Here is a 12,953-nt window from a genome sequence, read left to right as displayed (position 1 = left end):
AGAGAGGAACCGGCCAGGCAGAGACAGCAAGGGCTGTTTCTTCGCTCCAGTGCCTTTCCGTTCTGTGACCCACTGAAGAGATGAGTCTTCAGTAAAGATTTAAAGGTTGAGACCGAGTTTGCGTCTCTCACATGGGTAGGCAGACCACTCCATAAAAATGGAGCTCTATAGGAGAAAGCCCTGCCTCCAGTTGTTTGCTTAGAAATTCTAGGGACAATTAGGAGGCCTGCGTCTTGTGACCGTAGCGTACGTGTAGGTATGTACGGCAGGACCAAATCAGAGAGATAGGTAGGAGAAAGCCCATGTAATGCTTTGTAGGTTAGCAGCAAAGCCTTGAAATCAGCCCTTGCCTTGACATGAAGCCAGTGTAGGGAGGCTAGCACTGGAGTAATATGATCACATTTTTTGGTTCTAGTCAGGATTCTAGCAGCCGTATTTAGCACTAACTGAAGTTTATTTAGTGTTTTATCTGGGTAACCGGAAAGTAGAGCATTGCAGTAGTCTAACCTAGAAGTAACAAAAGCATGGATACATTTTTCTGCATCATTTTTGGGCAGAAAGTTTCTGATTTTTGCAATGTTATGTATATGGAAAAAAGCTGTCCCTGAAATATGTTTGTCAAAAGAGAGATCAAGGTCCAGAGTAATGCCGAGGTCCTTCACAGTTTTATTTGAGATGACTGTACAACCATTAAGATTAATTGTCAGATTCAACAGAAGATCTCTTTGTTTCTTGGGACCTAGAACAAGCATCTCTGTTTTGTCCGAGTTTAAAAGTAGAAAGTTCGCAGCCATCCACTTCCTTATGTCTGAAACACAGGCTTCTAGCGAGGGCAATTTTGGGGCTTCACCATGTTTCATTGAAATGTACAGCTGTGTATCCTCCGCATAGCAGTGAAAGTTAACATTATGTTTTCGAATGACATCCCCAAGAGGTGAAAATATATAGTGAAAACAATAGTGGTCCTTAAACGGAACCTTGAGGAACACCGAAATGTACAGTTGATTTGTCAGAGGACAAACCATTCACAGAGACAAACTGATATCTTTCCGACAGATAAGATCTAAACCAGGCCAGGACTTGTCCGTGTAGACCAATTTGGGTTTCCAATCTCTCCAAAAGAATGTGGTGATCGATGGTATAAAAAGCAGCACTAAGGTCTAGGAGCACGAGGACAGATGCAAAGCCTCGGTCTGATGCCATTAAAAGGTAATTTACCACCTTCACAAGTGCAGACCCAGTGCTATGATGGGGTCTAAAACCAGACTGAAGCAGTTCGTATACATTGTTTGTCTTCAGGAAGGCAGTGAGTTGCTGCGCAACAGCCTTTTGTAAACATTTTGAGAGGAATGGAAGATTCGATATAGGCCGATAGTTTTTAAAATATTTTCTGGGTCAAGGTTTGGCTTTTTCAAGAGAAGCTTTATTACTGCCACTTTTAGTGAGTTTGGTACCTATCCGGTGGATAGAGAGCTGTTTATTATGTTCAACATAGGAGGGCCAAGCACAGGAAGCAGCTCTTTCAGTAGTTTAGTTGGAATAGGGTCCAGTATGCAGCTTGAAGGTTTAGAGGCCATGATTATTTTCATCATTGTGTCAAGAGATATAGTACTAAAACACTTGAGTGTCTCTCTTGATCCTAGGTCCTGGCAGAGTTGTGCAGACTCAGGACAACTGAGCTTCGAAGGAATACGCAGATTTAAAGAGTCCGTAATTTGCTTTCTAATAATCATGATCTTTTCCTCAAAGAAGTTCATTAATTTATTACTGCTGAAGCGAAAGCCATCCTCTCTTGGGGAATGCTGCTTTTTAGTTAGCTTTTCGACAGTATCAAAAATACATTTCGGATTGTTCTTATTTTCCTCAATTAAGTTGGAAAAATAGGATGATCGAGCAGCAGTGAGGGCTCTTCGATACTGCACGGTACTGTCTTTCCAAGCTAATCGGAAAACTTACAGTTTGGTGTGGCGCCATTTCCGTTCCAATTTTCTGGAAGCTTGCTTCAGATCTCGGGTATTTTCTGTATACCTGGGAGCTAGTTTCTTATGAGAAATGTTTTTAGGGGTGCAACTGCATCTAGGGCATTGAGCAAGGTTAAATTGAGTTCCTCAGTTAGGTGGTTAACTGATTTTGTCCTCTGACGTCCTTGGGTAGACAGAGGGAGTCTGGAAGGACATCAAGGAATCTTTGTGTTGTCTGTGAATTTATAGCACAATTTTTGAAGCTCCTTGGTTGGGGTCTGAGCAGATTATTTGTTGCAATTGCAAACGTAATAAAATGGTGGTCCGATAGTCCAGGATTATGAAGAAAAACATTAAGATCCACAACATTTATTCCATAGGACAAAACTAGGTCCAGAGTATGACTGTGACAGTGAGTAGGTCCAGAGACATGTTGGACAAAACCCACTGAGTCGATGATGGCTCCGAAAGCCTTTTGGAGTGGGTCTGTGGACTTTTCCATGTGAATATTAAAGTCACCAAGAATTTGAATATTATCTGCTATGACTACAAGGGCCGATAGGAATACAGGGAACTGAATGAGGAACGCTGTATATGGCCCAGGAGGCCTGTAAACAGTAGCTATAAAAAGTGATTGAGTAGGCTGCATAGATTTCATGACAGAAGCTCAAAAGATGAAACCGCCTTTTTTTTTGTAAATTGAAATTTGCTATCGTAAATGTTAGCAACACCTCCGCCTTTGCGGGATGCACGGGGGATATGGTCACTAGTGTAGCCAGTAGGTGAGGCCTCATTTAACACAGTAAATTCATCAAGCTTAAGCCATGTTTCAGTCAGGCCAATCACATCAAGATTATGATCAGTGATTAGTTCATTGACTATAACTGCCTTTAAAATAAGGGATCTAACATTAAGTAGCCTTATTTTGAGATGTGAGGTATCACGATCTCTTTCAATAATGACAGGAATGGAGGAGGTCTTTATCCTAGTGAGATTGCTAAGGCGAACACCGCCATGTTTAATTTTGCCCAACCTAGGTCGAGGCACAGACACGGTCTCAATGGGGATAGCTGAGCTGACTACACTGACTGTGCTAGTGGTACACTCCACTAAGCTGGCAGGCTGGCTAACAGCCTGCTACCTGGCCCGCACCTTATTTCAATCTACTGGCAAATCCTTTTTAATCCTTGTCATATGAAGAGAAATTATAAATAAAACGTATCGGTGCTCATCGGCCATTGGACATAAACATTACACAACAAGTTGGAAATCTCAAATTCAGTGGTTTGGAAGGAATCAGTGACAGTGGCTGTGTGGTGCCAAATCTGAGATTAAGGGGTTCTTTTCCAAATTTAAAATGATAAACAGTCAACATTGGCCATGCTGTCAATGAAGCATGATTTGTGCCACGCTCAAAACAACTCTTAACTTGGTGGACCGCCTCATCAACTGTTCAAGTGAGCCAAGCACAACAATGTGAGTCCAACATTTTTTTGTATGCTGCTTCGTAAATGATGTTATATACCAGGGATATACACTGCTCAAAAAAATAAAGGGAACACTTAACACAATGTAACTCCAAGTCAATCACACTTCTGTGAAATCAAACTGTCCACTTAGGAAGCAACACTGATTGACAATACATTTCACATGCTGTTGTGCAAATGGAATAGACAACAGGTGGAATTAGCAATTAGCAAGACACCCCCAATAAAGGAGTGGTTCTGCAGGTGGTGACCACAGACCACTTCTCAGTTCCTATGCTTCCTGGCTGATGTTTTGGTCACTTTTGAATGCTGGCGGTGCTTTCACTCTAGTGGTAGCATGAGATGGAGTCTACAACCCACACAAGTGGCTCAGGTAGTGCAGCTCATCCAGGATGGCACATCAATGGGAGCTGTGGCAAGAAGGTTTGCTGTGTCTGTCAGCGTAGTGTCCAGAGCATGGAGGCGCTACCAGGAGACAGGCCAGTACATCAGGAGACGTGGAGGAGGCCGTAGGAGGGCAACAACCCAGCAGCAGGACCGCTACCTCCGCCTTTGTGCAAGGAGGAGCAGGAGGAGCACTGCCAGAGCCCTGCAAAATGACTTCCAGCAGGCCACAAATGTGCATGTGTCTGCTCAAACGGTCAGAAACAGACTCCATGAGGGTGGAAATGAGGGCCCAACGTCCACAGGTGGGGGTTGTGCTTACCGCCCAACACCGTGCAGGATGTTTGGCATTTGCCAGAGAACACCAAGATTGGCAAATTCGCCACTGGCGCCCTGTGTTCTTCACAGATGAAAACAGGTTCACACTGAGCACATGTGACAAAGACTGGAGACGCAGTGGAGAACGTTCTGCTGCCTGCAACATCCTCCAGCACCTCCAGCATGACCTGTTTGGCGGTGGGTCAGTCATGGTGTGGGGTGGCATTTCTTTGGGGGGCCGCACAGCCCTCCATGTGCTCGCCAGAGGTAGCCTGACTGCCATTAGGTACCGAGATGAGATCCTCAGACCCCTTGTGAGACCATATGCTGGTGTGGTTGGCCCTGGGTTCTTCCTAATGCAAGACAAAGCTAGACCTCATGTGGCTGGAGTGTGTCAGCAGTTCCTGCAAGAGGAAGGCATTGATGCTATGGACTGGCCCGCCCGCTCCCCAGACCTGAATCCAATTGAGCACATCTGGGACATCATGTCTCGCTCCATCCACCAACGCCACGTTGCACCACAGACTGTCCAGGAGTTGGCGGATGCTTTAGTCCAGGTCTGGGAGGAGATCCCTCAGGAGACCATCCGCCACCTCATCAGGAGCATGCCCAGGTGTTGTAGGGAGGTCATACAGGCACGTGGAGGCCACACCTACACTACTGAGCCTCATTTGGACTTGTTTTAAGGACATTACATCAAAGTTGGATCAGCCTGTAGTGTGGTTTTCCACTTTAATTTTGAGTGTGACTCCAAATCCAGACCTCCATGGGTTGATAGATTTGATTTCCATTGATAATTTTTGTGATTTTGTTGTCAGCACATTCAACTATGTAAAGAAAAAAGTATTTAATAAGAATATTTCATTAATTCAGATCTAGGATGTGTTATTTTAGTGTTCCCTTTAATTTTTTTGAGCAGTGTATGTATACTGTAGTGCGGGGATATATGCATACTATAGATAAGAAAGTAGTACTAAGTGTATGTTGTGTAGTAAGATGTTTGTAGCCCATGTGCCTCACCCTAATAATTTGGTCTATTTACCCCTCTTAATTTCGACTACTGTTCTGACTGTTCTTCTGTAGCCTATAACCTGTTTTAGAGAAATGTAATCATTGAATATTGTAAGAGCTTTCATTGTCTGCTTATATGCCCCCTTTATTTATCCTACGGTTCTAGCATGGTGTACAGGGAGAGCACTGTAAGAACGGCCCATGTCGTAAATTCTGTTTCTGTACATTTCAAAAGTGCTAAACAAATAGTTATATTGACTAACGTTACGTCCGTCCTAGCTCGCTCATTGTCTTAATCGAAATTACGGATTGTCTTTTATCCACTTGTTGTCCCCTTATGCCATTGTTTGTACATCTCAATTGTCAGTAGAAACCACATTTGTTTAAGCAAGTCAGCCATATCAGCTATGTTTTTTAAAAAGACAGTAAATGAGGCTGAATGAACTGTTTTGCTGCCAGACAAGGCTCCGCTGATAGCCAGGTGTAGCAGTGGTAAGATGTCGGGACTGTTGTTGGGACAGCTTTATGTAGGCCCTAACAGTTTGTGGACACCGTTTGTCACTGTTATAGTGCAATTAATGTATTATTTAGTGTTGTGTAGTGGCTTTGCTGGTATGTAATTCCACTTTTAAAAATTTTTGCCACACCAAGATTTACATGCTTAAATCGCCAATGCTAGTTGTGCATAGTTATATGGTTTGTTTAACTTTGCAGTCGTTTGTTTTTGTTTGACATACATTTTAAAGTTGAAAATCTCAGCATCACTCTGTTACCGTGGAATTGTCCAGCAATAACGGTAGCAGTGATTATTATTATTATTTATTTTTTGTCAGTTTACAAAGATTGCATAGAAAATAGATGCAACAATTTAATTTCCATTTAACTGTCTTGTCAATAAAAACAGCTGGATGTAATGACGTCACACCAAAAACAAACTTTTTCGCAATAACCTACATTGTCGAATCATGTAGTAACCAACAAAGAAAAGTGTTAAACAAATCAAATATATTCTTCAAAATAACCACCCTTCGCCTTGATGACAGCTTGCACACTCTTGGTATTCTCTCAACCAGCGTCATGAGGAATGCTTTTTCCAACAGTCTTGAAGGAGCTCCCACACATGCTGAGCGCTTGTTGGCTGCTTTTTCTTCACTTTGCGGTCCAACTCATCCCAAACCATCTCAATTGGGTTGTGGTCGGGTGATTGTGGAGGCTTGGTCATCTGATGCGGCACTCCATCAATTTCCTTGGTCAAATAGCCCTTATAAAATCTGGAGGTGGGTTTCGGGTCATTGTCCTGTTGAAAAACAAATGATAGTGGGACTAAGTGCAAACCAGATGGGATGGTGTATCGCTGCAGAATGCTATGGTAGCCATGCTGGTTAAGTGTGCCTTGAATTATAAATAAATCAGTGTCACCAGCAAAGCACCATCACACTTCCTCCTCCATGCTTCACAGTGGGAACCACACATGCAGAGATAATCTGCTTACCTACTCTGTATCTCACAAAGACACAGTGGTTGGAACCAAAAATCTCAAATTTGGACTCATCAGAACAAAGGACAGATTTCCACCAGTCTATTGTCAAAGCAAAGCAAGTCTCTCTCTTGGTGTCCTTTAGTAGTGGTATCTTTGCAGCAATTAGACCATGAAGGCCTGGTTGACGCAGTCTCCTCTGAACAGTTGATGTTGAGATGTGTCCGTTCCTTGAACTCTGTGAAGCATTTATAATGGCTGCAATCTGAGATGCAGTTGACTCTGCAGCAGAGGTATCTCTGGGTCTTCCTTTCCTGTAGCGGTCCTCATTAGAGCCAGTTTCATCATAGCGCTTGATGGTTTTTGCAACTGCACTTGAAGAAACTTTAAAAGTTCTTGAAATGTTCCGCATTTTATTCTAAAATGGATTAAATACTTTCCCCCCCTCAACAACCTACACAAAATACCACATAATGACAAAGCAAAAACAGGTTTTTAGAAATATTCGCATGTTTATGTAAATAAGTTATGTTTTTATTTTTTATGTGTATTCAGACCCTTTGCTATGAGACTTGAGATCAGGTGCATCCTGTTTCCATTGATCATCCTTGATGTTTCTACGACTTCATTGGAGTCCACCTGTGATAAATTCAATTGATTTGGAAAGGCACACACGTCTATATAAGGTCCCTTAGTTGACAGTGCATGTCAGAGCAATATCCAAGCCATGAGGTCGAATTGTCCGTAGAGCTCCGAGACCTGCTTGCAGTTTGCCAAAGGCCATGTAAAGCACTCTCAGACCATGAAAAACAAGATTCTCTGGTCTGATGAAAACAAGATTGAACTCTTTGGCCTGAATGCCAAGCGTCACGTCTGGAGGAAACCTGACACCATCCCTACGGTGAAGCATGGTGGTGGCAGCATCATTCTGTGGGGATGTTTTTCAGCTACTAGTCAGGATTGAGGGTAAGGTTAACGGAGCAAAGTACAGAGCGATCTGCTGAAGGACCTCAGACTGGGGGCGAAGGTTCACCTTCCAAAAGGACAACAACCCGAAGCACACAGCCAAGACAATGCAAGAGTGGTTTCGGGACAAGTCTCTGAATGTCTGAGTGGCCCAGCCAGAGCCCGGACTTGAACCCAATCGAACATCTCTGGAGAGACCTGAAAATAACTGTGCAGCGATGCTCTCCATCCAACCTGACAGAGCTTGAGATGATCTGCAGAGAAGAATAGGAGAAACTCCCTAAATACAGGTGTGCCAAGCTTGTAGCATCATACCAAAGAAGACTCCAGGCTATAATCGCTGCCAAATGTGCTTCAACAAAGTACTGAGTAAAGGGTCTGAATACATATGCACATTTGATATGTTTTTTTATTTGATAGAAATTAGCAAAAAATTCTAAAAACCTGTTTTTTTTGCTTTGTCATTATGGGTTATTGTGTGTAGATTGAGGGGGGAAAACGATTTAATACATTTTAGAATAAGGCTGAAACGTAACAGTGGAAAAAGTCAAAGGGTCTGAATACCTTCCCGAATGCACTGTATATGTTTCACGAGCCCACAAACGCCAGCATTTATAGAACGCAAGAATTGACTAATTTGCCATATTCTAATAATTCTCATGTGCCAACATATCTCCACGGTCCCTGCCATGGTAAAACTTGCTGTCCTGTAGATCTGAAATAATTGGATGGTGAAACTTGCATCCAGCCGACCAGAAAAAGAAGGCGAAGCAGTTCAGGTATTCTTGAAAGTCAGGACAATCCTTGTCATATCAAATCAAACGTTATGTCACATGCGCCATATACAACAAGTGTAGACCTTACTTACAAGCCCTTAACCAACAGTGCAGTTCAAGAAGAGTTAAGAAAATAGTTAGCAAATAAGCTAAAGTAATACAATAACATAACAATAACAGGGCTATATACAGGGGGTACCGGTACCGAGTCAGTGTGCGGGGGTACAGGTTAGTCGTGGCCAACAGTTTTGAGTGACACAAATATTAATTTTCACAAAGTTTGCTGCTTCAGTGTCTTTAGATATTTTTGTCAGATGTTACTATGGAATACTGAAGTATAATTACAACCATTTCACAAGTGTCAAAGGCTTTTATTGACAATTACATGAAATTGATGCAGAGAGTCAATATTTGCAGTGTTGACCCTTCTTTTTCAAGACCTCTGCAATCCGTCCTGGCATGCTGTCAATTAACTTCTGGGCCACATCCTGACTGATGGCAGCCCATTCTTGCATAATCAATGCTTGGAGTTGGACAGAATTTGTGGGTTTTTGTTTGTCCACCCACCTCTTCAGGATTGACCACAAGTTCAATGGGATTCAGGTCTGGGGAGTTTCCTGGCCATGGACCCAAAATATCATTTTTTTTGTTCCCAGAGCCACTTAGTTATCACTTTTGCCTTATGGCAAGGTGCTCCATTATGCTGGAAAAGGCATTGTTCGTCACAAAACTGTTCCTGGATGGTTGGGAGAAGTTGCTCTCGGAGGATGTGTTGGTACTATTCTTTATTCATGGCTGTGTTCTTAGGCAAAATTGTGAGTGAGCCCACTCCCTTGGCTGAGATGCAACCCCCACACATGAATGGTCTCAGGATGCTTTACTGTTGGCATGGAGTATATGTAAATTGCCATCATACAAACTGAGGCAGCAGACTTTGTGAAAATTAAAATATGTCATTCTCAAAACTTGGCCACGACTGTACATGTAGGTAGGGGTGAAGTGATTATGCATAGATGATAAACAGCGAGTAGCAGCAGTGTAGAAAACAAATGGAGGTGACGTTAATGTAATAGTCCGGTGGCCATTTTGTTTAGCAGTCTTATGGCTTGGGGATAGAAGCCGTTAAGGAGCCTTTTAGTCCCAGACTTGGCGCTTGCCGGTAGCAGAGAAAACAGCCTGACTTGGGTGACTGGAGTCTCTGACAGTTTTATGGGCTTTCCTCTGACGCCGCCTATTATATAGGTCCTTGATTGCAGGAAGCTTGGCCCCAGTGATGTACTGGGCCATACACACTACCCTTTGTAGCACCTTACGGTCAGATGCCGAGCAGTTGCCATACCAGGTGGTGATGCAACCAGTCAGGATGCTCTCGATTGTGCAGCTATAGAACCTTTTGAGGATCTGTGGACCCATGCCAAATCTTTTCAGTCTCCTGAGGGGGTAAAGGTTTTGTCGTGCCCTCTTCATGACTGTCTTGTTGTGTTTCGACCATGAAACTCTCTACCCGCTCTACTACAGCCCCGTTGATGTTAATGGGGGCCTGTTCGGCAAGCCTTTTCCTGTAGTCCACGGTCAGCTCCTTTGTCTTGTTCACCTTGAGAGAGAGGTTGTTGTCCTGGCACCACACTGCCAGTTCTCTGACCTCCTTATATGCTGTCTCATTGTTGTCGGTGATCAGGCCTACCACTGTTGATATCAGCAAACTTAATGGTGTTGGAGTCATGTTTGGCCACGCAGTCGTGGGTGAACAGGGAGTACAGGTGAGTGCTAAGTGCACACCCCTGAGGGGCCCCAGTGTTGAGGATCAGCTTGGTAGACGTGTTGTTGCCTACCCTTACCACCTGGGTGCAGCCCGTCAGGAAGTCCAGGATCCAGATGCAGAGGGAGCTGTTTAGTCCCAGGGTCCTTAGCTTAGTGATGAGCTTTTTGTGCACTATGGTGTTGAACGCTGAGCTGCAGTCAATGAACAGCATTCTCACATAGGTGTTCCTTTTGTCCAGGTGGGAAAGGGCAGTGTGGAGTTCGAATGAGATTGTGTCATCTGTGGATCTGTTGGGGCGGTATGCGAATTGGAGTGGGTCTAGGGTATCCGGGAGGATGCTGTTGATGTGAACCATGACCAGCCTTTCTAAGCACTTCATGGCTACGGGGCGGTAATCATTTAGGCAGGTTACCTTCGCTTCCTTTGGCACAGGGACTATGGTGGTCTGCTTGAAACATGTCGGTATTACAGACTCAGTCAGGGAGAGGTTGAAAATGTCAGTGAAGACACTTTCCAGTTGGTCCGCACATGCTTTGAGTACACGTCCTGGTAATCCATCTAGCCCCGTGGCTTTGAATGTTGACCTGTTTAAAGGTCTTGCTCACATCGGCTACCGAGAGCGTTATCACACAGTCATACAGAACAGCTGGTGCTCTTGTGCATGCTTCAGTGTTGCTTGCCTCGAAGCGAGCATAAAAGGAATTTAGCTCGTCTGGTAGGCTTGCGTCACTGGGCAGCTCCCGTCTGGGTTTCCCTTTTGTAGTCCGTAATAGTTTTTAAGCCCTACAAAGAAACAATTTATTTATAGTTGTAAAATGGATTTTGCAAGTAGTTGGCTTTAGAATTAAATGTGGAGCTTTATAGTTATGTGATATCACATGCCCCGCCTACCCTTAAAATGATTCGGCAATCATAATTTATTTGAAAAACAATTTCCGTCGTCATTTGTCGCAATTAAGAAAGTTTGACAAAGGAAAAATCCACCCGTCGAATGGATAAAATGTTGCCGATCTTTAGAAAATGTGTCTTGTATCTGCCGTTTCCATTACGCACGGCAATGTTTTTTGGGGGTGATAAATCTGGGTCAATGGAAACCTTCCTACTGACTCTTCTCCTTTCTTCTTCCCATTACTATGCCCCTCTCCCCAGAGCCAAATGGACAGAGACGGAGGTCGAGATGCTGCGGTCAGCTGTGCGGCGCTTCGGTGATGATCTGAACAGTATCAGCTCTGTGATTAAGGAGCGCACTGTGTAAGGATCCTTCTGTCCCCTCTTTCTTGCAATCCATGTTTATTCTATCCCGCCACACTTTCAATCTTTCTTTCTCCCCCTCTATCTCATCATACTGCACCCACTCTTACAATCTTTCATCCATTGATCTTGTATCTTTACTGCCTTTTTTCTAAAGAAGACATCTGGTGGGGTTGACTTCAACTCCTGACATCTCTGTTGGCAAATGACCTTGTTTACCATACATCCTATGTTTAAACCTGTATGAAAATCACATAACCAATCTGTTGCCTCCTCTGTTTTATGCAGAGCCCAGATAAAGACAACAGTGAAGAGGAAACTATATGAGGACAGCAGGGTGCCCCTCTCCTCCGACTCCCCCAAAAAGATCACCAAGAAGACCACAGTCATCATGGCAGCCGCACTAGCACCCGTGGCCCCCACTGTCATCGCAGTGCCCACCTCACAGGTTGTCATGACTACAGGGCTGCAGAGCTCCTCTATGCCCACTGCCATCAAGAAACAGAAAACAGCAGGTAAGTGGAATGATACAGGCCTTTACGTCATTGGGCAGGGATTGTAATGAATATGGCTTGTATACTGATTTTAGTTTATTCGATTTTCATCCATAGTCAAAAGACAAAGACATTTCTTTTGAAATATGCTAACCCTTTTCGAATCAATACTTGTGATGCGTTTACCGCAAACATTGGCTGACTTGAATGTATGTGCAAGTTTACTAACATGTTTCCCTGTCTGTGTGTAGATGTGACGCTCAGTGCTCTGAATGACTCTGATGTGAACAGTGACTTGGTGGACATTGAAGGACTGGGAGATAGTTCCAACACCAAGAAGCTCAACTTTGATCAAGGTGAATGATAATATCTGCTCCATCACTGGCTCTCAATCAACATGGTTCACATTGTGGCATTATGCCAAAGTCCAAGGTATTTAGCTGAATAGTGTCTTCATCAGTTCTGTCTTAAATCTATGTGGCTCATCTTGTTTTCCCAGAAAGCCTCAACCTGGACTCCAGCCTAATCATGAACTCCAGTGACCTGCCTCTCCTGTCTCGCTGACCTCTAACCCACTGTACCATTGGGTTGGAAACACTTGGTCCCTATATCACCAGAGAGCAGACTACAGTTAGTATCTTTGTTACAGAGCTTTTTTGGACACATTTAAGCAGATGTGTATTTTTATGAACAGACCCCTCTCCCCATCATGTACTTCTCTATTCAGTCATTTCTACTGAGGAACCCTTCTATTTGGCTGTTTCTCACAAACCTAGTTTGTGATGTATAGCTTTTTTGGATTGTAACATTTATTTGCTCTGCTAATTTTCAAAGTAGTGTATTGCAGCTACATATGCTGTTCATGATCTCCAGAGAGAAATGGTGTTTCAGTGCAGATGTCCATCGTGTAACGTAGAGTGAGTGTACATGTTGTCTACCACTGGTTGATATTTATAAATGCAAGACACCAGCTATCCAGCTATTACTGGTATTTCATTTTGTTCACAATGGTTGTGCATGACATGATTCCTCTTATGTTGATTTGTAGTAAAATATTAATATCTTG

The 12,953-nt window shown here is 43.5% G+C and overlaps 1 protein-coding gene across 2 annotated transcripts in view; it reads left to right on the top strand.

Annotated features, from left to right (window-relative positions):
• The window catches only part of c10h17orf49 (chromosome 10 C17orf49 homolog), a 15,933-nt gene extending 2,980 nt beyond the window's left edge, over positions 1-12,953 (top strand). For both annotated transcript variants that reach the window (XM_036990108.1, XM_021618169.2), the window contains exons 3-6: positions 11,292-11,393; positions 11,682-11,908; positions 12,139-12,243; positions 12,387-12,953. In XM_036990108.1, the coding sequence (XP_036846003.1) occupies positions 11,292-11,393; positions 11,682-11,908; positions 12,139-12,243; positions 12,387-12,451 (499 nt within the window). In that variant the 3' untranslated portion in view covers positions 12,452-12,953. The remainder of the gene's footprint in view (positions 1-11,291; positions 11,394-11,681; positions 11,909-12,138; positions 12,244-12,386) is intronic.

Source organism: Oncorhynchus mykiss, chromosome 10 (assembly GCF_013265735.2).
Source record: "Oncorhynchus mykiss isolate Arlee chromosome 10, USDA_OmykA_1.1, whole genome shotgun sequence".
NCBI classification, from domain to species: Eukaryota; Metazoa; Chordata; class Actinopteri; order Salmoniformes; family Salmonidae; genus Oncorhynchus; species Oncorhynchus mykiss.
The sequence above is the reverse complement of the archived record's forward strand: the minus strand, read 5'-3'. Positions and strand labels throughout refer to the sequence as shown.